At 38.7% G+C, this 26346-nt stretch overlaps 1 protein-coding gene across 1 annotated transcript in view; it reads left to right on the forward strand.

Annotated features, from left to right (window-relative positions):
* The first annotated feature begins 2423 nt into the window (after positions 1-2423).
* The window catches only part of ttk (ttk protein kinase), a 58290-nt gene continuing 34367 nt past the window's right edge, over positions 2424-26346 (forward strand). Inside the window, exons 1-9 of the mRNA XM_059981276.1 lie at positions 2424-2473; positions 10034-10162; positions 11803-12028; positions 18161-18267; positions 18365-18514; positions 18953-19067; positions 22335-22425; positions 25867-25952; positions 26215-26293. Of these exons, the coding sequence (XP_059837259.1) occupies positions 10036-10162; positions 11803-12028; positions 18161-18267; positions 18365-18514; positions 18953-19067; positions 22335-22425; positions 25867-25952; positions 26215-26293 (981 nt within the window). The 5' untranslated portion in view covers positions 2424-2473; positions 10034-10035. The remainder of the gene's footprint in view (positions 2474-10033; positions 10163-11802; positions 12029-18160; positions 18268-18364; positions 18515-18952; positions 19068-22334; positions 22426-25866; positions 25953-26214; positions 26294-26346) is intronic.

Genomic DNA, 26346 nt, shown 5'->3' on the forward strand with positions numbered 1-26346 from the left:
GTTTCTTGAAGTAGAAATCAAACCTGGAGTGCTAACAATCCCTGAAATAATGAACAGTTAAGATATTGAAGAATTATGTTTGAAGTTATATATGTACTTCCAAAATCATAGATACAGCTTGCCTCTTTGAATGATTCCATAGTTTCACACTTGTTCTGATTGGATCTTCCTCTTCCCCCCTTTAAACTTAATTAGCAAATTTTTCGCCCATTTCACTTACTTCTCTGATATGCATCTGTAATTCCAATTACAGTTTGTTATTAAAACTTAAAATATTTTACTGATTAAATGTTTGGTTCATCTCTCAAAAGAATAATGGTATGGGCCATGCAAAGAAGAGACTCTTGCAGAACACTGAATTATGCAGTGGAGACATCTTTCACCAATACCAAAGATCATAGCGTAATCTCTCCACTCATCTGCAGGCTGTAACCAGCATGTCCTAGGGGGCACCTTGAACAAGTCAAAAATCTCTGGGAGCACACTAGTATCCCCACCTACTTTATGATCCAAATTGAAATTGAAAATCTGGTTGATTGTGCCACAACCACAACCTCTCGCTCAACTAAAGAGCTGATTATCAACTATAGGAGCTAGGAGCCGGAGATTCATGAACCAGTATACATTAGGGGATCAGAAGTGGATAGGGTCAGTAATTCTAAATTCCATGCAGTTATCATTTCTGAAAATCTGTTCTGGAACCAGAATGTAAGTCCCATCACAAAGACATTTCTTAAGAGTTTGCAGAGATTTGCCATGCACCCAAAAACATTAACAAACTTCTATAGACCCTAAATGGTTGCATCACAGGCTGGTCTAGAAACACCAAAGCCCAAGAACAGAAAAGATTACAGAAAGTGGTGGGTACACTGCCCATCATGGGCAAAGCGCTTCTCACCATTGAGCACACTTAAGAACATAAGAAATAGGAGCAGGAGTAGGCTATCTGGCCCATTGAACCTGTTCTGCCATTCAATACGATCATGGCTGATCTGATCATGGACTCACCTTCACCTACCTACCTGTAATCCTTAATTTCCCTCCTATGCAAAAATCTATCAAAGCATCTTAAATATATTTACTAAGGTTGCCTCCACTGATTCATAGGGCAGAGAATTCTACAGATTTACCCCTCTCTGGGAAAAGCAGTTCCCCCTCATCTCCATCCTAAATCTACTCCCCTGAATCTTGAGGCTATGTCCCCTAGTTCTAGTCTCACCTACCAGTGGAAACACCTTTCATAACGTTATATGTTTCTGTAAGATCTCCTGTCATTCTTCTGAATTCCAGCAAGTAGAGTCACAGGTGACTCAATCTCTCCTCATAGTCTAACCTCCCCATCTCTGGAATCAACCTGGTGAACCTCCTCTGCACCACCTCCAAAGCCAGTATATCCTTCCTCAAGTAAGGAGACCAGAACTGCCCGTAGTGCTCCAGGTGCAGCCTCACCAGTACCCTGTACAGTTGCAGCATGCTTCCCTGCTCTTAAATTCAATCCCTCTAGCAATGAAGGCCAACATTCCATTGCCTTCTTGATAGCCTGCTGCATCTGCAAATCAACCTTGTGTGATTCATGCACAAGCACTCCCAAGTCCCTCTGCACAGCAGGATGCTGTATTTACCAACATTGTACTCCATCTGTCAGACCCTTGCCCACTCACTTGACCTATCTATATCTCTCTGCAGACTCTCCGTATCTTCTGCACAATTTGCTTTCCCACTCAATTTAGTATCATCAGCGTGGAGTGCTGACTCAAGGCAGCATCTATCATTCAAGACCCCCGCCATCCAAGCTATGCCATAATCAGGCAAGAGGTACACAAGCCTTTGGTCCACACCATCAAATTCAAGATTACAAACAAGAGAAAATCTCCAGATGCTGGAACACACACACAAAATGCTGGAGGAACTCAGCAGGCCAAGCAGCATCTATGGAAAAAAGTACAGCCGACGTTTCAGACCGAATTCAAGACTAATTATCAGGGTCCTAACCTGGATTAGGTAATTTTATTCATGACAAATATGAACTGATTCTACGAATTCACTTTCAAAGTCTCCTTAAGACTGTGTTTTCAGTCCTACTTTCTGTACAATTTGTTTTTTTTTGCACATTGGTATGTTTGCCGGTTTATTTATGTACAGTTTTTCGTGAATTCTACTGTCTTTTGTTTTCCTGTAAATGCCTGAGAGAAAATGAATATCAAGATTCTCTTACGTGTTTTGTTACTGCATTTCACTTTGAATTGTAAGCCTGCGCTGCCCAGCGCCCCGCTCCGCTCGTCCTCGATGCTCCCCCGACCCCTACAGTTCGTATTGCGTCAGGGGGCGGGTTCAACAGCCCTTCGGTAGCGAATCGGAATCGTTGCTATGCCTCAGGCCAATAGCAGGGCTTGTTGCTGAGAAGTGCGGCAATTTTGAACACGGGCGGTTGGCGGCTGGCGTTGATGTTTGTTAGCAACTTTCGTCCAGCTCGGTAAGTGGCTGGGGTTGGCTGGGCGGCATGGGAGCTGAAGGGATCGGGGGCAGAGTCTCTGGGGTCTATGAAGATCAGAGGGGCATGAGAATGTAGTGCGGTCCCCTATATCTCCCTCGTCCCCATAACCACTGACCCCATATCCGTTTCCTCTCCCGTCCTCATACCCTCTTGGTAATAAACAATACCCGTTTCAGGTTTACATTTTACCCTTTTCCCAACGTTTACCGCCCTTTAGCATACAACTGCGTTCCCGAGATTTGTACATGGTAGTCCCTTTCTAATTTGTTACAGCACAGAAGCCTTTGATTCGTTTTATACGTGCTGGTCGTTCCTTGTTGGATTGTACTCTCATGAAGGGTTTATTTTGTTGAAAATGAACAGAAACCTTTGCCTTATTACGGTTAGCATATCACCTGCAGCACCAGAAGATCCAACACGCTCGGCCACTCTAGCATTGTCATTAAGAATGCCTACCATTCCATCCCTCAACCGCATTACAGGAAGACTGACCACCTGGCTGTCGTCTTCCTATCTGCATATAGGCAGAGACTAAAGAGCAAGGCACAAGACGTAAATCAGCAAGGAGGTAGTCACAGCCGGTAGAAGAGCGCGGCTACGGGATTGCTTCGAGTTGGACTGGGTTATGTTTAAGGACTCATCAGAAGTTCTGAATGCATATGCAGCTGACGTCATGGATTTTATATATAAAAAAACACTTGTGGACCAGTATGTCCCCACAAAATCATTCAGAGTCTTCCCAACCAGAAGCCCTGGATGCACCAAGAGATTTGCATTCCGCTGAGGGCTAGATTGGTGGCGTCCAACAATCCAGAAAACTATCTCACATGTGAAGTGGCAATTCCAGACCAAACTTGAATCAGAGAGGACGATTAACAGCTTTGGCCTGATTGGAATGGGTAAATGACACAAGGTTTCACTCCCAGATGGGCTCAGTGCCTTTTAAGCTTGCTTTGACCGATAGAACATAGAGCCCCCTCAGGAGGGTAAATCCGTGAAAAGCATCTGGCCCAGATGGTGTACCTGGCTGAGAACTGAGGGCCTGTGCTGATCAACTGGCTAGATTGTTTATAGACAACTTCAAGACCTTGCTGCAGCATTCTGGTGTACCAATCTGCATCAATCAGGCTTCTATCATATCACCCATTCTATCACCCAAGAAAAACAGTAACAATGGTTATGTTCAGTCATACTTGCATCCACTGTGATGAAGTGTTTTGAAAGGTTGGTCATGAAACATATCAACTCCTTCCTGAGGAGTGACTTGGATCTACTCCAATTTACCTATCACCACTAAAGGTCAACAGCAGATGCCATTTCATTGAGACTTCGCTCAGCTTTGGATCATGTGGACAATGAAGGTGCCTACATCAGTATGCACTTCATTGACTACAGCAATGCCAGCATTCAATGCTAACACCCCCTTGAAAATAATCACTAAGCTTCAAGACCTAGGCCTTGATTCCTCTCTGTGCAACTGCATCCTCAACTCCCTCACTTGCAGACCCTAGTCAGTATGGATTGGCAACAGCAACTTTTCCACAATCTCATTTTGCACAGGTCCACCAAAGGGTTACATGGTGAGTCCCCTGCTCTACTCACTTTAACCTTTGTGTGGCTAAGTACTGCTCTAATGCCTTATTTAAGTTTGGTGATAACCCTGTTGTTGGCTGAATCAAAGGAAGGAGATTGAAAATCTGGTCAAATAATGCCACAATAACAACCTCTCACTCAATGTCAGCAAAACCAAAGAGCTGATTAGCAAATGCAGGAGGAAGAAGCTGGGGATCCATGAGCTGGTCCTCGTTAGGGGATTGGAGGTAAGAGGGTCAGTAACTTAAAATAACTTAGTGTTATCTTTTCAGTGAATCTGTCTTGGGACCAGCATGCAAGTGTTATTACAAAGAAGGCACAACAACTCTTCTTTCTATATTCTTCAAAGTTTGTGCAGATTTGGCGTCTCATCTAAAACTTTGACAAACATCTATAGATGTACAGTGGAGAGTATCCTAACTGGTTGCATCAAGGCCTGGCATGAAAACACCAATGCCCAGAAAGGGAAGTTCACAGGAAGTGGTGGATACCCTACCATTGAGCACATTTACAAGCTGTGCTGCCACAAGAAAGCAGCATCCATTATCAAAGAACCTCACTATTTAGGCCATACACTCTTCTCACTACTACCATTAGGCAGGAGGTTCAGGAGTCTTAACACCCAAAATAATCAGGTTCAGAAACAGTTATTGTTATTACCATCAGGCTCCTGAACCACTGTGGATAACTTCATTCAGCCTCAACTCTGAACTTATTCCACAACATTAGACTCACTTTCAAGGTCTCCACAATGCATGCTCTCAGTATTATTTATTTTTTTATTTGCACAATTTGTCTTTTGCGCATGGTTTGTCGGATTTTGTGTTTAGTTTTCATAAATTTTATTGTGTTCTTTATTTTGCTGTAAATAGCTGCAAGGAAATGAATCTGAAGGTAGCATATGTAGTTTGATAATATATTTACAGTCGGCCCTCCTTATCTGCGAGGGATCGGTTCCAGGGCCCCTCGTGGATACCAAAATTCGCGGATTCTCAAGACCCTTATTCAACCTGTCTCAATGCGGTAAACCTTGGGACCCAGCGGAACCCCAGACCTTATTTAACCTGTCTCAGTGCGGTGGACATTAGGACCTATTAGTTTCTGTTCACGAAAATAATAGGATCACAATTGAAAATAAAGTGGAATTAATAAAGCGATCGGAAAGAGGTGAAATGCCATTTGTCATTGGAAAACCGTTAGGCTACAGTCGGTCAACGATCGGAACAATTTTAAAGGACAAAGTGAGAAAGGCCCTGCCCGGATGAAAGCTACAATTATTACTAAGGAACGCAGTGGTTTAATTATTGGGTTTTGGGGTTTTGAGGTTTTGATCCTCCACATCAACCCGTCATGGATGGAGAGCGCACTCAAAAGCGGTCTGTCACTGGCTCGCACTCGGGAACAGTTCCCAAGCCTGACGCTGAAACATACATTCTTAAGTGTTTTATATGCATAGAAAGGTAAAATATGTACTATATACTAAGACAAACGTTTGACTAACTGACACTTAATAATACTGAATGTACCTGTTCCAACTTAGTAAGAGAACTTACGATTTTTCTCGATCCCAATCCACGATAACCCACGCACACCCTCCTGTATACTTTAAATCATCTCTAGATAGCTTATAATACGTAATACAATGTAAATGCTATGTAAAATAGTTGTAATACTGCATTGTTTAGGGAATAATGACAAGAAAAAAAAGTCTGTACATACTTGAACAACAAGTGCTGGAAGAGCACTTCTGGGTTTTCGCCATTTGCAGTTGGTTAAATTCGCAGATGCAGAATTCGCGGATAAGGAGGGCCAACTGTACTTTGACCTGCTGAAGGTAGTGGTACATTTAATAGGCGTTAGGATAGGTGCATGAATAGGAAAGGTGTCGATAGTCACCAGCTGAATGTGGGCAATTGGGGCAAGCTTAGATGAAAATCTTGTTCTGCATGAGTGAGTTGGGGCTTTTGTTTCTGTGCTGTTGGACTCTTGAAGATTTGGTTGCAATGAACAATATACTCCACAGATGCTGCTTGACCCACTGTGTACCTCCATTAAATTATTGCACCAGATTCCAGCATCAAAACTCTGCTGTATTGCCAGTCTAGCTGGTTGGCCACGTGCTTTCCTGTTATGGGGAGTTGGTGTGCCATTTGATTTGCACAATGGGGCTAATCACAGGAGACGGGTTGATTGGAATCAAGAAATCATGTACAGTAGCTGCCTTCTGGATTCTGTTCACATAGAAGTGCTCCTGTTAATTCATACTAAGCCTATTGCTTGCCTGCTTGCTTCAGCAGCTCAGTAGTGCTGCTCTGATGCATTGAACTCTGGGTTGAATATTTTGTTATACCATTTTGGGTGTAATTGGAGCATTTGTAATGTTTCTGTTTTTTTTTAAAAAATCTGCATGACATCCATTTTTTTTAATGCATTTTCTACAACACTACAAACAAAAAACCCCAAAAACAAAATAGGAAATTAGTACAGTGCAAGATAAACATACAATAGTAATATAACACAAAATAAAAATGAAAAAGCACCTGTTGAAGTCGTGTAAAGTTAGTGTCCACCCCCAACCCCACAAAAAAAACTCCAGACCAACCAAAACAAAATGTAGAAAATATAAATCAAAACATTCAAACCCCCAAAACTGTAAATACAATTGAAAACAGACAATAATAATGCCTACTACCAAAAAAGCTGAAAGCAAGGGACTGAAAAGAAAACTTAATTAGAAGGAAAGTTATGAAAATACTCAATAAAAGGTCCCCAGACCTTATGAAACTTTATATCCAAATTAAGAATAGAATAATGAATTTTTTCAAGGTCTAAGCAGGCCATAATATCGTTAAGCCATTGAGCATGCGTGGGTGGGGCAACATCTCTCCATCTAAGAAGAATTAGATGTCTAGCCAGGAGAGAAGCAAAAGATAATATTCAACATTTAGTTGAACTCGAGCGTATATCTGTCTCACCCAAGAAACCAAACAGGGCAATTAAAGGGTTAGGTTCTAAGTGGCGATTCAGAATACAGGATAAGATTATAAAAACATCTCTCTAAAATTTCTCTATACCAGGACAGGTCCAGTACATATGAATAAGAGGAGCCTCGCCACTTCTGCATTTATCACAAAAAGGACTAATATTAGGATAAAATCAAGATAGTTTAGATTTGGACATATGGGCCCTATGAACAATCTTAAACTGTAAAAGACAGCGGCGAGCACAAAGGGAAGTTGAATTAACCGATTTGAGAATCGAGTCCCAAACCTCATCAGACAAAGTGATATTTAAGTCATGCTCCCAAGTCATTCTGATTTTACCCAATGGATTAATAGAAAGAAATAAGTCCATAGCATTTTTCTCGCGCATTTCAGGGAAGTTGGGAAATAAAGGATTGATAAAATGTCTAATTTGGAGATATCTAAAGAAATGGGCATTAGGTAGATTGAACTTAGCGGAGAGCTGTTGAAAGGATGTGAAGCGATTATCGATAAAAAGGTCTTCAAAATACCTAATGCTCTTTCTATACCAATCATAAAATGTTGAATCATACATAGTAGGTAGAAAAAGATGATTATGTAAAATAGGACTAGAAAGGGAAAAACTATAAAATTTCCTAAACTGGGCCCATATTCGCAAAGTATGTCTAACAAGAGGATTAACAATTAGTCTAGACAAACTACTAGGGAGTGCAGAACCAAGAAGTGCAGAAATAGATAGATCTTTAGTGGAATTCAGCTCCATTGCTACCCAATTAGGGCACTCAGACTGGCTATGAAAAAAAGACCAGAAGATGAGACAATGAATGTTAGCTGCCCAGTAGTATAGACAAAAATTAGGTAAGGCCATGCCACCCTCTTTTTTAGATTTTTGAAGATAAACTTTATTAATTCTAGAACGCTTACTCTTCCACAGATAGGACAAAATAATAGAGTCTAAGGAATCAAAAAAGGTTTTAGAAATGAAAATTGGAATAGATTGAAATAAATATAAAAATTTAGGGAGAACATACATTTTAATAACATTAATACGACCTACTAAGGACGTAGATAGAGGTGACCATTGTGACAAACTCTGTTTTGTAGAGTGCAAAAGATTGGCAAAATTTTCACGAAAAAGATCTTTAAATTTCCTAGTAACTGTAATACCAAGGTAGGTAAATTGATTATCAACTACTTTAAAGAGGACATCCATTTTCTACTTCAATGTGAGTAAGACCATCTTTTCCACTTCAGCTTGGTGAAAGTACGGAGTAATGCTGTCATGGTGAATTGGAATTTAATCTAAAGCCCTTCAATGGAATTTGTCTTGCAGCAATTCATTATGTTGTGTGTTTTTTCTTGAATTTAACATTCAATGCTTCCATCTATGTTGTTACCCTCTTACCTCTTTGCGAAATACCTCAGAGCAATGCGGCACAAGGTTTGGTTCATATAGAAATCTTAAGATTTCTGTACTTCAGATATAATTTCAGATTCTCTAGTTCAATATTTTCTCATTACAATTGATCCATTTGGAAGTAACTTTATCCCCCAAGTTATATAAAGTGTTCTGATTGCAGCTTGTGGTTTGGCTATAGTTCCAAGTGGCCTTCTGATCTGTTACACTGACTGGTTAAGCCCTGTTTCTGCTGAGTTCTCATTGTTGAAATGTCCTCTCTTTTATGTAGTCTAATATTGAATTTTATCCTTCCAACTTTATCTGTGGAGTTTTTGTTTGAATTTTCTAATTGCATTGATTTAGATACACAATTATAACTTTTCATTTAGATGGCATTGCAAGACAGGTACCAGTGGTAGAATTAGTTATAGTTTAAGATTTTTATTAGTTGCAAACCCGATTTCATAAAGCAATGAAGTAAAGGTCCCAAGGTGGAAATTGATTCAATTATTTAATAAATTTGGTCTGCATTTTAATTGAATGTTAGATTGAAATTATTTTAAATAAGTGGAATATGTAATAACATTGAGATTTATTATCCTCTTATTGCAATGGCAATTTACTCTTGAGAGGCAATATAATATGAGTTGCATACAAGTAATTTTTAAACGTGAATATTGAAAACTAAAACTTAAATATACCTTTCTATGGGATGTTGTTTTGAAGGTAATGATAAACATGGTGGGCTGAGAAGTGGCAGATGGAGTTCAACCTGGAGAAGTGTGAGGTGGTACACTTTGGAAGGACAAACTCCAAGGCAGGGTACAAAGTAAATGGCAGGATACTTGATAGTGTGGAGGAGCAGAGAGATCTGGGGGTACATGTCCACAGATCCCTGAAAGTTGCCTCACAGGTAGATAGGGTAGTTAAGAAAGCTTATGGGGTGTTGGCTTTCATAAGTCGAGGGATAGAGTTTAAGAGATGCGATGTAATGATGCAGCTCTATAAAACTCTAGTTAGGCCACACTTGGAGTACTCTGTCCAGTTCTGTGGAAGCATTGAAAAGGGTAAGGAGGAGATTTACCAGGATGCTGCCTGGTTTAGAGAGTATGGATTATGATCAGAGATTAAGGGAGCTAGGGCCTTACTCTTTGGAGAGAAGGAGGATGTGAGGAGACATGATAGAGGTGTACAAGATATTAAGAGGAATAGACAGATTGGTAGCCAGCGCCTCTTCCCCAGGGTACCACTGCTCAGTACAAGAGGACATGGCTTTTAAGGTGAGGGGAGGGAAGTTCAAGGGGGATATTAGAGGAAGGTTTTTCACTCAGAGAGTGGTTGGTGCGTGGAATGCACTGCCTGAGTCAATGGTGGAGGCAGATACACTAGTGAAATTTAAGAGACTACTAGACAGGTATATGGAGGAACTTAAGGTGGGGGGTTATATAGGAGGCAGGGTTTGACGGTCGGCGCAGCATTGTGGGCCGAAGAGCCTGTAATTTGCTGTACTATTCTATGTTCTATATCATTGAAATATTTTAGAGCTTTTCCCTTTTCTTGCAGTTATGGAGGATGAAATTAATGATTCACGGATGCGACTTGCTCGCCTTACAAGTTTATTAGCTAACCTTCGAACAAAAAATGGGGAAGCAAACAAAACTGAAGAATTGAAATCTAATTTGGATGTTACAGGTATAGTGCATTTACTTAATTTATGAAAGGAATAACACAATTTTTCCATGTATAAATATTTGAACATTGAACTACGTATAAGAATAGAATGTCTTCCCCCTCCCCCCCCCCCCCCCATATAGAAATATAGGATCTTGTAAGCACAGAACATTCTGCAGATGTTGGAAATCCAGTGGAACAGACACAAAATATTGGAGGAACCCAGCAGGTCAGGCTGCATCTTTAAAATCTGCATTTCAAAGAGAAATAAACAGTCTCCTCATGGGCCAAGACAGGATCCTGATAAAGGGTCTTAGTCCGAAACGTTCACTTCCATTGTCGGTGCCTTACCTGCTGAGTTCATCCAGCATTTTGTGGAATAGGATTTCATACTGATTAATAACACTAAATAGATGAAGTGCTCTGATAAGCCTTTATTATGGTCCTAATCAGATTTATTGTTTATCAGAATAGGGATATGGTTAAAATTCCTCTATACAACCCTCTATTACGACTATGCAGCCAAAGACTATTTAGAAAGTTGATAAATTAATTTATTATTATCACATGTCTCTAGGTACAGTGGGAAGAACTTAGATTTGATTACTATTCATACCAATTACATCATCACATCAATATTAGGGAAGAGCGGTAATAGATGCGGAATAAAGTTTACAGTTACAGAGAAAGTGCAGGAAGATAATGTTTCAATCTCTTGATCTACATAAGAAATAGGAGCAGGAGTAGGCCATCCGGCCTATCGAGCCTGCCCCTCCATTCAATATGATCATGGCTGATCTGTCCGTAAACTCAGCTACATCTACCTGCCTTTTCACCATAACCCTTAATTCCCTTACTATGCAAAAATCTATCTAACTGTATCTTAAATATACACTCCACTCACCACTGACTGCCAACCAGAGAAACACCTATTTATGCCATCTCTCTGCCACTTAACCAATCCACTATCCATGCCAATACACTTCCTGCAACTCCATGCATCCGTATCTTATTTATAAGTCTCTTGTGTGGCACCTTATCAAACACCTTCTTGAAATCCAAGTCTACGACATCCACCTGTTCCCCTCTGTCCACTGCACTCATTATGTCGTCAAAGAACTCCGCTAAGTTTGTCAAACAGGACCTGCCCTTTCTGAATTCATGCTGTGTCTGTCTACCAGAACCACTCTTTTCTAAATGTTTTGCTATTTCTTCCTTAATGACACCTTCAAGCGTTTTCCCAATGACAGATGTTAAGCTAACTTGCCTATAGTTGCCTGTATTTTGTCTAGAGGTCAAGAATCCATTTTAGCATACAAGAACAACGCATGCATTTCCAGCATATGCAGATCTTCTTGTGTTTTTTAAAATACAAGAAGTATATTATATAGTCATAATAGTGGGATAGAAGCATTGGTGCCTTCTCAATGGGAGGGGCCAGAGGTGGGAATGTCTGGGTTAGTGGGGTCTGCAATGATCTTGGCTGTTTTTCTGAGGGAGTGAGAAGTGTAGACAAAGTATAGTTGAGTAAAATAATTTCTAATTCTCTAGTCTTGTGATATTAACCCAGCAAAATGTCAGTAATACTTTGCTGCTTAATGTTTATAGTAAGTTTACTGTCAATCTATAATCATGAAACATTGCCTTATACTTTTTAATAGACCACACTGGTACAATTAGACAAATTATGGCTGATGGAAATTTTCCAGAAGACTGGTTTGCATATCTTCAGAAGGTGGGAAAGATGGGTGATCCACAAACTAATGCAAGCTTATTAAATAAGCTGATAGAGCTATATGATGATGCAGTTGCTGCTCTACCAGTTGAGAAACATCATGCAAATGAATGTTATGCTCGCATCCTGATCTCTTTTGCAAAGCTTAAAAGGCAAGTATTTTAATTTTTATCTGATTTCTTTTAAATAAAATGATTTGGATACACGTTTCCTATGCCCTTAAGTCTATTTTAGTGTATTTGTTTTTTAAAAGAAGTGTTTGTGGATGAGGAAGCATATTAAGGAACAACTATTCATTTTGTAATTTGAATTCATAAAAAATTGAAAATACAGGGACCCACAGCAATATGGCATTTTATGTGATGGAAGTTCATCCTGTTGGAATTCATCATTCAAGAAATCTGAGATACAGTCCAACAATTTGATCTTATGACATTTTATCTGGAAAACTAAATGTATACGAAGTTAATTTGTTTTCAACTTATTTCTTTGCGCACGTGGAAGTGATGCGGCTTCACGTTACAGAAAGATTGCGGAATGCTGGGGAAAGGTTGTCCGTTCTTTATACTGTACTGATTCTTTTTGAAGAATATTCACTTATCATCTTGTAGATTATCTCAAATTTTTATGACCTATTTAGATTATCATTGATGTTTAAGAAACAATTATTGTTTGAATTTACTCTGTATATACATAAGTTATTGATTGTTGCAATGGGAATGGATTATGGGAAAACTATCATTTGCCTATTTTTTTACTGCTGCAAGTAATTATCAAATTTCTTAACACACTGTTTGGGTGAAATGAAGTGTGAGATTATAACTGTTTATTTGGAAAACATGATATGCAAGATCTATCCCATTCCTATTTGAGGTTATGAATTTCATCTTGGGTTTGCCACTTTTTCTTGGGTTGTGTATATGCTTAACACAATTAAAATTTACCTGCATTGTACTATCTGCATTTATGTAGCACTTTCTCCTCGGAACTTGTTCCTTTACTTGGGTAAATTCTGAATCATTACTTTTCTCTGTTATGCAACTGAACTTGTTCAGTGTCAGGATGTATTTGCTGTTTGTCATATTGCTGAAGTGGGGTCACGGTCATAGAAAACTATAACATAGAAACAGGCCTTTTGACCCATCTAGACCACGTCAAACTAGTTATCTGCCTAGTCCCTTCAACCTGCATCCAGACTATAAGCTCTCCATACTCCTCCCATCCATATACCTAATCCATTTTCACTTAAGTATTGAAATTGAGCCAGAGTCCACTAGATCCGCTGGCAGCTTATTCTACACTCGCCAGTTCCCCCTCATGTTTCCCTTAAACATTTCACCTCTCACCCTTAACTTGCTGTGTGACCTTTAATTCAAGTTTCACCCAACTTTATTGGAAAAAGCCTGCTTGGATTTACCCTATCTATACTCAGGTGGCCCCCGTTTTTCGAATGTTCACTTTACGACAGTTTGCTGTTACGAAAGACCTACATTAGTACCTGTTTTCGCTAACCAAAGAGAATTTTTGCTTTTACGAAAAAAAGATGCCTGCTTTATATGTGTATTTACCCCAAGAATGACTACCATGACCATGAAGCCTTGTGTGGGCAGTTGTGTGCACATGCGTGTATGTGCTGATTTTTTTTTTCTTTCCAAATCAATTTTGGCTCACTGTCTTCCCGATTCTGATAAGTGAAACTACACCATACATACAATATTTCTACTTTATATAGACTGTATATTTATCATATCATTCCTGCTTTTACTATATGTTAGTGTTATTTTAGGTTTTATGTGTTATTTGGTAGGTTTTTTTTGGGTCTGGGAACGCTCAAAATTTTTCCCATATAAATTAATGGTAATTGCTTCTTCACTTTACGGCATTTCAGCTTACAAACGGTTTCATAGGAACACTCTACCTTCAGATAGTGGGGGAAACCTGAAGTTCTATATACCTATCAAATCTCTCATTCTCCTTTGCTTTGGTGAATAAAGTTCACCTGTTCAACCTTTCTCTATAATGCAGTTCCTCAAGTCCTGGCAAAGTCCTTGTAAGTTTTCTGTGCACTCCTTCAATCTTATTTACATTATTCCTGTGGGGAGCTGACCAAAACTGCATACAATACTCCAGATTAGGCTTCACTAGCATCTTGTACAACTTCAAAATAACTCCTGTACTCAATACTTGATTAATGAAAGCCAATGAGTCAAAAGCCCCCTTTAGGATCTTGTCTAACTGTTATGCACTTTCAAGGAATAATGGATCTGTATTCCCAGGTCATCTGTTGTGCCACCCACCTCAGTGTCCTGCCATTCACCGTGTAAATCCTACCCGAGTTTATCATCCAAAAGAGAAACACCTCACAGTTGTCTGCTTTAAATTCCATCTGCTATTTTTCCAGCTGGTCCTAATCCTACTGCAAGTTTTGGTAGTCTTCTTTGCTGCTCACTATGCCCTCAATATTGGTGTCATCTGAAATTTGCTGATCCGGTTAACCAGATTATCACCTAGATTTTGATATAAATGACAAGCAACAATAGACCCAGCACTGATCCCTGCAGCACACCACTAATCACTGGTCCCCAGACAGAAAGACAACCATCTGCTGCCTCTCTGGCTTCTCCCATGAAGTTAATGTCTAATCCAATTTTGACTGCCAAGCGACTCAACTTTCTTGACCAATCATCCATGTGGGACCTTGTTAAAAGTTTATGTGGATGACATCCACTCCTTGCCTCCATTAACTTTCTACTAACATCTTTGAAAAACTCTACAAGATTGTTTAGACATGACCTACCCTGTGCAAAGCAATGTTGACTGTCCCTAATCAGTCCCTGTCTATCGAAGTAATTGTATATCCGTTCCCTTAGAGTATATCCAATAGCCTACCCACTACTGATGTCAGGCTCATCAGCCTATAATTTCCTGGCTTATTCTTTGAGTCTTTCTCAAGCATGGAACAACATTAGCTATCCTCCGATCCTCTGGCACCTAATTTGTGGCTAAGGATGTTTTAAATACTTTTGCTAGGACCCCTACAATTTCTGTACTAGTTTCCCACAAGATCCAAGGGAACACCTTGTCAGGTCCTGGGGATTTATCCACCCTAATTTACTTCAGGACAACAAGCACCACCTCTTCCTTCGTAAATATGGTGTATGATCTCACTGCTGTGTTGCCTCACTTCTATAGACTCTGTGCCATCTCCAGAGTAAATACAGATGCAAAAATCCATATTCATCCATCTCTTTCGGATCTGTACATAGAAAACCACTCTGATCTTCAAGAGGACAAAAATGTCCCTTGCAATCTTTTTGCTCTTTAATATATCTATAAAAGCCCTTGGGATTCTCCTTCCACCTTGTCTGCTAGAGCAACCTCATGCCTTTTTAGCCCTTTTGATTTCCTGAAGAGTTCCCTTGCATTTCTTGTACTCTTGTACCTTGTTTTCTCCTTTCTTCCTAAATCAGCTATGCCCCCTCTTCTTCTTAACCAGGGCCGCAATACCTCTCGAGAACCAAGGTTTCCTAAACCTGTTATCCTTGCCTTTTATTCTGACAGGAACGTATGAACTCTGCTCTCGAAATTTCACTTTTGAAGGCCTCTCACTTCCCAAGCACACCTTTCCCAGATAACAACCTGTCCCAATAAACACTTGCCAGATTCTTTTTGAGACCATCAAGATTAGCCAGTACTTCAGCTGTATTCACATAAGACATTTTACACCTTCTGTTAAGTCAAACTCATTTTGATGATGCCATCTTGGTCTCTGCTCTCAGTAAAGTTTAGCTCATCTAAAACTCCAAATAGCATTGCCAATCTGAACTGTTGTTGAGATACTTTCAAGAACTCTACTACTTTATGTGCTCGATATTATTTATTTGTGGTTTTATTTATTATTGGCACAATCCATCCTCTTTAGTAAATTGTCTGTTTGTCACTTTGTAATGTATAGTTTTTCATAAATGCTATTGTATTTTTTATTTTTCCTATAAATACCTGCTAGAAAATAAATCTCAAGGTACTATATGGTGACATATAGGTACTTTGATAATATATTTACTCTAAACACTGAGTAACATCTGTAAGGAAGTAAGTTGATATTTAGGATTTACTTTCATTGGAAATAAAAACTAAATAATTTTGCTAAAAACAGAAATGCTGAGTTCTTCTACCAATTTGTTTCCGCTCCAGACTCTAGCATCTGTACTTGTGTATCCTAATTTCCTTCACTTTGTTTTGAACAAAACCTTCCGGTGATATTTTTAAAATTAAAAGAAAATGTTCATCGTGGCAAAGATTTGTTAAGTAAATGCTGGCTAAATAGTGGAGAGCAATGTATACTGTATAAATTCTTGACATATTACACTACTCCAGGAGTTCATCCATTTCTTTTTTTCCCTTCAACCATTTGTCAGTCCCAAGTTTTTTTTTATTGTAGTGGCATGAAATGTAAAATAACTGCCAGGAAGTATCAAGAGATGAAAATTGAATGCAGGGGGTGAAAGGGCAATTTGAATATGCATTCACAAAATTATCAGATTATCTACAATCATGAGGTGCAACGAATATGGGTAATATATGCATCAAAACTGATTTTTCTTTAATGTTTATATAAAACACCAATATATTCGCTTGTGATGAAAAATTAATTGTGTATTTAAAGTAATATTAGCACTTTTCTCTATCAAAGTCTAAATGATTATGACAAATATTTAGAATGATTACTGAATATTACGTTATATTCCAGTGATTTGGATAATGCAGTTGATGGCTTTGTGGCCAAGTTTGCATACAATATGAAGAAAGGTGGAGGGGCAAGTAGTGTTGAGAAAGCAGGGAGGCTGCAGAAGGACTTGTACAGATTAGGAGAATGTGCAAGGAAGTGGCAGATAGATTACACTGTTGGGAAGTGTATGGTTATGCACTTTGGTAGAAGTAACAAATGCATAGATTATTTTCTAAATGGGCAGAAAGCTCAAAAATCTGAGGTGCAAAAGGACTTTGGGAGTCCTCCTGCAGAATTCCCTAAAATTTAACTTGCAGGTTGAGTTGATCGTGAGGAAGCAAATACAATGTTAACATTCATTTCACGAGGACTAGAATATAAAAACAAGGATGCAGGCACTGGTGAGGCCTCATTTGGAATATTGTGAACAGTTTTGGCACCTTATCTAAGAAAGGATGTGCTGACATTGGAAACTGTTCAGAGGAGGTACAATAAAATGATTCTGGCCATGAAAGAGTTATAGAATGAGGACCTGTACTCACTGGAGTTTAGAAGAATGGGTGGGGGTTCTCAGACAGACATACTTTATTGATCCCGAGGGAAATTGGGTTTTGTTACAGTTGCACCAACCAAGAATAGTGTAGAAACATAGCAATATAAAACCATAAATAATTAAATAATAATAATGAGTAAATTATGCCAAGTGGAAATAAGTCCAGGGCCAGCGTATTGGCTCAGATTGTCTGACACTCCAAGGGAGTAGTTGTAAAGTTTGATGGCCACAGGCAGGAATGACTTCCTATGACGCTCAGTGTTGCATCTCGGTGGAATGAGTCTCTGGCTGAATGTACTCCTGTGCCTAAGCAGTACATTATGGAGTGGATGGGAGACATTGTCCAAGATAGCATGCAACTTGGACAGCATCCTCTTTTCAGATACCACCGTCAGAGAGTCCAGTTCCATACCTACAACATCACTGGTCTTACGAATGAGTTTGTTGATTCTGTTGGTGTCTGCTACCCTCATTGAAATCTATAGAATATTGAAAGGCCTATATAGAGAGGATGTTTCCTTATGGGGCAGGGAGTCTAGGACCAGAGGGAACTGCCTCAGAATAGAGGATGTTCACTTAGAACCGAGATGAGGAACTTCTTTAGCCAGTGGGCGGTAAGTCTATGGAATTCGTTGCCACAGGTGGCTGTGGAGGCCAAGTGATTGGGTGTATTTAAGGCAGAGGTTGATGAATTCATGATTAGTCAAGGTGCGAAAGGTTACGGGGAGAAGGCAGGAGAACGGGGTTGAGAGGGAAAATGGATCAGCCAAGATGAAGTGCAGAGTTGACTCTGGGCTGAATGGCCTAATTCTTCTACTATCTCTTATGGTCTTATGAATAAGCATGAAAATCTCAAAACAGAAATAGTCTATCATCTTCTGGCAAATAATGTCCAGTAAGTTAAGAGTTGCACTAAAAATAGAGTCAATAAATTAAAATTAACTTCCAGTTTCATTTATTTCTCTATATAAGCTCTTAAATTGCTTGCCTTTTCTCCCTCAGTTTTGTGGATATGGATGAAGCACAGGAGCAGTTTAACCTGGCTCGAGTCAACTGTAAGAAATTCGCTTTTGTCCATGTAGCATATGCACAATTTGAGTTGAGTCGAGGTCTGTATCAATTCCCATTTTATCACTGAAAATTTTCAAAAACAGTGCAGTTATAGATTTGTGAAAAGTAGGCAATTAATTTATTGACATTTGACAGGCTCTGTTCGAAAGTGTAGAAGCATTCTTCAGAAAGCATTGGATATCAAAGCAAGACCACTGGAGTTATTGGAAGTAGCTTTTCAAAACCTGAATCAGGGGAAAGCACAACTTGTGTTGTGTGAAGATTGGGATAAAGAAAATGTATATGGTAAGTTGTTTTGAGACTGCACTGGAAGTATATGCAAGACATCATTGAAAGAATAAGTTGCTCCTCTAGTACTTTTTGGCATTTTCTTTCTCTTGGATTATTCGCAATGAGCCCATAATTCATTTATCAGAATGTAATTGCATAATTTTTATCACCACTTGATTCGAGTATTACAGGAATGTGACCAAGACCGGGAGTGAGCTAGTATTTTGCAGGCATATATATTTGCACTAATTTGGAGAGTAATTTGGAATAAATACATTTTCCATGCATGCAAAGACAGTATCCTGCTTTTATAAGGCAAAACTTGTCAGTGTGCAATTGAGCAAATGTGTTTATATAAAAAAAAATAAATTGTAAGCTGTTCAAGTCTCAAGTAAAATTCCTCACTTGGTAATAGAATTTTTTTTATATCTTAAAACTTTTTTAAAATTTCAGTGCCTGTGATCAGCCAACAAAGTGTGTTATTAGCCAACAGTGTCATGATAAACAAGGTTGGAAAAAACAGCAATTGCTCTGGAGAATTGCACTCTGAACCTGTTTCATCACTGAGGTGAGTATATTTTATTTCAACTTTCAAAATTGTTTGGAATATTTTAGTGAATATTTTGTGCTCTAGAATACGTGTGCGATTTTTTTTCATCAGGGCACCTGATTGAGTGTTTTGGCCTGAAATGTCGAGTGTTTATTCATTTGCATAGCTGTATATAAATAAAGAACAAGCGAACTTAAAGGAAATATTGCCTGCTATTGAAACATAGAATAATAATGAAGCTCTCAAAATTCAAAACATAACCAAGGAGATCTAATAGTGGCATCAGGAATTACTGTATCTGAAAGTAGAAACTGGAATTTCATTGAACATTCTGATGTTTTTTGACATTATGAAGGAGGAAGTGTTGATGGTCTTGAAAATCATAAATCAGGATAAATCCACGGGGCCTGAACTGGCATATCCTAGGACACTTTGGGAAGCAAGGGATGAGTTTGCTGGGGATGAGTTTGCTGTAACCAGCATGTATCACAAGGGTTGGTAATGGGTCCTTTATTGTTTGTCATATATATTAATGGTTTGGAAATGATCATAGTGGTATGATTTGTAAGTTTGTAAATGACAACAAAATAGTGATATATGGGCATTGAACATTCACACTTGTTTAATGTCATTTCCTTTACAAGTGTAAAGGAAAATGATACAGCACATAAACATAGTAAGATAAAGCAAACAATTTAAAAAGGTGATAAATATAAATAATGTAAGATAGTTTCTATACATTGATTATATGTATGCTACAGGAATGTCTGCGTACAGCAACTCGGGAAGTGATAAAGAAGTTGTGGTTGGGGGTGTGGAGGGGTGGGTTAGTGGGTGGAGAGATTGAGAAGCATTTTAAGTCTGGTGATCGTAGCATGCTTGCTGTGTAGCCTCCTCCCTGATGGGATTGGGACAAACAGTTCATGAGCAGGATGGGTGGAATCCTTCATGATATTGCTGGCCTTTCCCCAGCAGCTTTCTGTATACGTGTCCTTGATATAGAATTAGCAGCAAAATTTGGCCATTTGGCCAATCGAGTCTGCTGTGCCGTTCCATCATGGCTGATTTATTATCCCTTTCAATTCTATTCCCCTGCCTTCTCCCCATAATCTTTGATGCCCTGGTTAATCAAGAATCAATCAAACTTGGCCTTGAATATACCCAATGAACTGGCCTGCACAGCTATCTGTAGCAATGATTGACCACCCTCCAGCTAAAGAAACCTTTCCTCATCTCTGTACCAAATGGACGTCCCTCAGTTCTGAGGTTTTGTCCTTTGGTCCTAGATTTCCCCACTATAAGAAACATCCTTTCCACATCCACTGTATCTATATAAGAATGCCTTTCAATATTTGATAGGTTTCAATGAGATACCCCCTCATTTTTCTAAACTGCAGTGAGTACAGGCCCAAAGCTACTATGCTTCTTCAATGTTAACCCTTTCATTCCTGGGATAATTGTGAAACACCTCTGGACCCTATCCAATGCCAGCAATACTTTCCTTAGATAAGGGGCCTAAAACTACTCCATGCTCCAAGTGCAGTCTGACCAATACCTTTAAAAGTCTTAGCGTTACATCCTTGCTTTTGTATTCTAGTCCCCTCAAAATGAATGCAAGCATTGCATTTGGCTTCCTTTCCAACAACTCAACCTGCAAGTTAACCTTTAGGGAATCTTGTACTAGGACTCCAAAGTTGCTTTGCACCTCTGATTTTTGAATTTTCTTCTTGTGTAGAACAATAGACCATGTACTTCACATTATATTCCATCTGCCACTTCTTTGCCCATCCTCCCAATCTGTCTTAAGTCCTGCAGACACCCTGACTCCTCAACACTACCTGCCCCTCCACCTATCTTTGCATTGTTCACAAACTTGGCCACAAAGCCATCAATTTCTTCATCCAAATTTACTGACATAATGTGAAAAGAAGTGGTCCCTATACCAATTCCTGTGGCACACCACTAGTCAATGGCAGCCAACCAGAATAGGCATCCTTTATTATCACCTTTGCCTCTGGCCAGTCAGCCAATCTTCTATCCATACTAATATCTTTCCTGTAAAACCTTGGGTTATTATCTTGTTAAACAGCCTTATGTGCAGCACCTTGTCAAAGGCCTTCTGAAAATCCAAATAAACAACATCCACTGACTCTACTTGGTCTATTCTACCCTTTCTTTCCTCAAAGAATTCCAACAGATATGTCAGGCACAATTTCTCTTCACGGAAACCATGTTGACATTGTCCTATTTTATCACCAGCTCCAAGAATCCCGAAACTTCAATCTTAATAATCGACTCCAACCACTGAAGTCAGGTTAATTGCCTTATAATTTCCTTGCTTTTGTCTCCCTTAAAGAATGAAGTAAAATTTGCAATTTTCTAGTCCTGTGGAACTTTTCCAGAATCTATTGATTCTTGAAAAATCCTGACATTCTCACATTTCTGGCATTCAGCTGGTGTCTTCCACAGCTACGGCTGACATAAATACTTAAGTTTGTTTGCCATTTTTTTTGTTCCCCAATTATGAACTCTCTAGCATTATTTTACAGTAGTCTGATAGTCACTCTTGTCTTTCTGTTACACTATATATCTGAAAAAGCTTTTAGTATCCTATTTTATTAGCTAGCTTACCTTCGTATTTCACCTTTTCTCTCAATGTTTTTTTTTAATAAGCTTCTGTTGGTTTTTAAAAGCATCTTCCTTTGGAAAAACATACAGGTTAGGGAAGTGCTGTCAAAGAAACTTTACTGTTCATTTTGTATATGATACACATTACAGCTATGCTGTGGTGGGGTGAATGAATTTAAAGAGTAGTAATTTAGGGGCTAGTCCAAGAATGTTTTTGTCCTGGATGACATTAAGTTATGAGTGTTGCAGCACATTCAAGGAAGCACGTGGAGTTAAGCATATTCCTGATTTAAACCTTTTAGAGGTTAGTGTGGTTTTTGCTAGGAGATAGAAAAAGTTAGCCCAGGATACCCAGCTTTTACTGGATCATCCATAAATATGGATATTAATGGTATGGGCTTTTGAAATGTCGTTGGCTAACATGTTAGACTGTGATGTATATTGAATGTTACTTACTACATCTATGACCCTACGTCTGCCCATGCTTGAATGTTGTCCAGGTCTTGCTGTGTTGCATTGTCTGAGGTGATGTGAATAGAATTGAAAAAGAAAAACTTAACAACTTGCAAAAGGTTACTGTTTCTTGTACTAAAACCTTTTTTTTTGAGCATAGAATTAAGTCACAACACAGTTACTATTTTTTTTACATACCATTAGGACTGATGTGGGTAACCTGGACAAAGAGAATGATGTCTCATTATTGGAGCAGAAAACAGTCAAGCAGCTGAAAAACAGTACTGGCACCAAGGTAGAAAAATTCCCAAACTTTATCTAATTTCTTATTTACAATGGATTCCAGTTAATCAGGACTCATCAGGACCAGTACATTTTGCCCCAGTTAAACAGCTGCCCAAGTGAACAAACTTCATGGAAATACTTAAAATGGTATATAAAAAACAAACTACTGTTCAACTGAGTAATAAATCATGTATTTAAATGAAAAACAGAATAAATTAGAATATCAATATTACTACAGTCCTATAAAATTATACTTCTAATAGTTATCAATGGGGGAATTAATGCAGTGTACAAAATCACCATTGATACTTAGTAGCATCTATTGAGGGGAATAAGCAATAGACATTTCAGGCCAAGACCCCTCTTTAGTCCTGAATCATTGACTGCTTATTCCTCTCAATAGATGCTGCCTGATCTGCTGAGTTCCTCCAACATTTTGTGTGTGTTGCTTTGGATTTCCAGCATCTGCAGACTTTCTCATGTTTATACACATCTAGTGTCTACTGGGGACACAATGGACTGCCTTCATAGCATACTTTCCATGCTCAAACTTCACTTTCATTCTAACATTCAAGATGATTGTTGATACCTTCCAATTCTTTTGTAGTTCCTAACATGTTGAAGAAGTGACATTTCATTTTCACTCTTGACAGTTTTTGGCATCTCTCAGCCTAAGTGCTAGAAACTGCTTTGAGCAAAACAGTTCTGAATTATCTTGCTGCTTATCTCTCACCAACTCTTAATGACAAAAATCATTGTTTTTTGAACATGAATGCACAACTAACACTTTTTAAAAGCTGTTCACTCTAAGCATGGTGTAGTGTCTAACGGCCATACAATTGCATGCAACTGATGCTAGATAGAAACTTCAGCAACAGTCTCCTGCCGCAATTAAGCACATAATGTCCAAAATAAATTAAGAGAATCCTGGCTATTTTCATGATTTAGTTTTTGATCTTTAAGAATTAACCCAAGTAAGCGACTGCCCCTGTTAACTGATGACCCAATTAATCAGAATTCATTGTATTTCATAACTGTCTATTATCTTAATCAAATAATTGTCGCAATTTCTTCCAATTTAAATGATTATGTTGATAAGAATGTTTACTGACTTGTGATCAATTTGTTTTGAAAACAGACTGTTTATATTTTAAGCCAGTTTTTAACTTTTTAAAGTTCTAAATACAAAGATGTTCAATGACACGTTTGCCTGTGTACGTTGTTCTGCTTTTTCTTAAACAGCTTTATAAAAGAAATTTACTTGAAGACCATATGTTTTACAAAATCTAAGTATGGACATTGCCTCGAGCAGTGATGCTGGGAGGCAGGTTTTGAACCTGGGAACAAACATGGAAATACTTTAAAACTTATTGGTCTAAAAATTATATACGTTAATTCCAGTGCACCATTATTCTCTTTATATTTCTGTCGGGTGCTATTTAGGATGAATGAAAAAAATCATAATAAATAGGGAATAAGATAGATTATCGAAATAGCTTTAGTTGTTATAGTACACATGCTGTATAAGTAGGAACTTATGGTTTCATTGGATTGTGTTTCTTTCCTCTTCCACCCCACCCATTCTGAAGATTTTTCTGGGGGGAAATTAATTTATCTTTACACCTGCTTGAGATGAATTTATTGATTTGTCCTGTTTTTTATTCAAAGTACATTTATTATAGAAGTATGTAGCTAGTCAAGAGATTCCTCTCCTTACAGACAGCCACGAAACAAAGAAACCCAATGGACCCCATTTAAGTAAAAGAAGACTGTCAAACACCCAATATGCAAAAAAAAATCATGCAATTAAAATGAGCAAATGACATTCAGGATTGAAGTTCACAAAAGGGAGTCAACAGCTACGAAGCCAGTACACAGCTGAACCAGGAGCTCATCCGTTGTATGCCATTTCCTCGTGGAGCAGAGACCTGAAACCAGACTGTCCCTCACTTCCACCCTGACCTTTTCATTCTAGCCTGGTGCTAAAATCAACCAAATTGGGTCATTCCTCGCTCTCAGACCCAGGCCCTGCCACTTCAATATGGTCTCAGACCCGGAACCAGCAGCCTCAATTTGGCCTATAACTAACCTTTTCATTTCAGCCTGGTGCTTAAATCATTCAAACATAAGCTTGTTCCTCACTCTCAGGCCTGGGCCCCACTGCCTCGACTCTGTTTTACTTCGGTTATGCTGCTTCGAATCACCACAGAGTTTGCTCCAGCAGCCAAGCAATGGCTTGTTCCCCACTCTTAGGACCCAGCCCTGCTGCCCTGATTTGGCCCGTATACACAAAGTCACAACCATCCTCTACCTCTGAGACTTAACTGAGACACTGCAAAAATACCAGGTCGGGTAGGTGGTTTGAAAGCTGGACACCAGAAGGGAGGTTAGAGGCCACTGATTGCAGTGATCATTTTCGAGAAAGGCTGTGATTAATAAAGTAGTTAATAGTTGCTGTTGCTGTGAGCAAGTTGTTGATGTGCTTCACCAACACCATTTTAAACTGGAATGGATTCAGAAGCATGAGGTTTCACATCTGCTGAGTGGTCTGGGTTTTGTGATAAGCAGTGAAGTAACAGTAGTGGTTTGTTTTGCAGTCTCTAAAGAAGTCATCTAGTTGCTGACTGTACATGGCCAGTGATCTCCTTGTGGTTAGAATAGCTAGAAAGACACTACTTAAGAGAATATAAGAATGCAAGCTCAGAAATCACAAATGGGGAGGAGAAAGCTACTTAGCCTTAATGATGCCATATCCTTTTCAGGCAAATGGCTAATTTGAGAAAGGATAAAGAGAGAATCTCTGTCAACAGCTAGTGTACCTTCAGTGAGTAGGTGTGTGGTTCCGGAATCAGATTTCCAAGTCATCTTGACTCATAAGTAAATTTGTGTCAAGGAATCATTTTTGAATTGGGGAATCAGCAAAGAAGATGTCATCTTGAGCATTGCTCAGAATTTTTGCATGGATTCTGGTTCAAATTTGACATCAAGCTCACACATGTTTATTTACCTCATGCATCGAAAATAATCTGAGCAGGAAAAGAGCATGTAACAAATCTCTAAAGCGAAGTCCAGTGAGTGGGCAGTAATTATGACACAAAGACCTTGTACTCTTAAATGCATCAAATCTTACATTTTCAGTTGTATTTGTTGTGTAAAACGCAACCTTTTTGTTTTCAGTGCTGAGCCTTTATCTACAAAGTAAATGTATGTCTGTTAATCATACAAGTTGTAGTTGCATTTGGTCTGGTAAAAGCGGTGAATGCTTTTGATCTATCTATAAATTACACAAAATATAATCTGCTGTTGAATATTCAATGGTTATTGAATCTAGGTTAAACCACAATTATTATTTATACAATGTTGGTAGGTTAGTATTTGTTGAAAAAGAACACTGGCAGCTACAAGTCCCAACTTAGCTGCCCTTCAACGTAAAAATCTTTTATTTTCCTAGATCTTGCAAGCAGATGGTGCCCTTCAGCCAACAATAAGTGAAGCAGTGAGTGGCTCAAGGAGATTGAATGTTTCTTCTGTAAATATGTAAATATTAAACAAATTTATAATTATTTAACTAGTGAATTTAAGATGTATTTGAAAACAAGTTATTTCAAATGTATTGGTGACAGTGGTTCAGAGTTTTGGCATTTAGTGACTTGTGAAATACAGCAAACGCGTTACTAAATTTGTGGCAATATAATACTAATAAAAAAACTTATAGCAATTAGAAGGCTTAAGTACTTCAACCTTTAAAATCTAATTGTATTTCATCTATTGGACAACATCTTGTTCTATTACCTTTCAGTCAAACTCGTCCAACTAAAACAACACATGCTCAGTTGTCAGCCCTACCTGAAGCAGATTTGTGTGCTTCTGACTTGAAGGTAACTCATTTCACAACTTAAATTATATTTTGCACCAATATTGTAGGTGGATA

This window comes from Hypanus sabinus, chromosome 10 (assembly GCF_030144855.1).
Source record: "Hypanus sabinus isolate sHypSab1 chromosome 10, sHypSab1.hap1, whole genome shotgun sequence".
NCBI classification, from domain to species: Eukaryota; Metazoa; Chordata; class Chondrichthyes; order Myliobatiformes; family Dasyatidae; genus Hypanus; species Hypanus sabinus.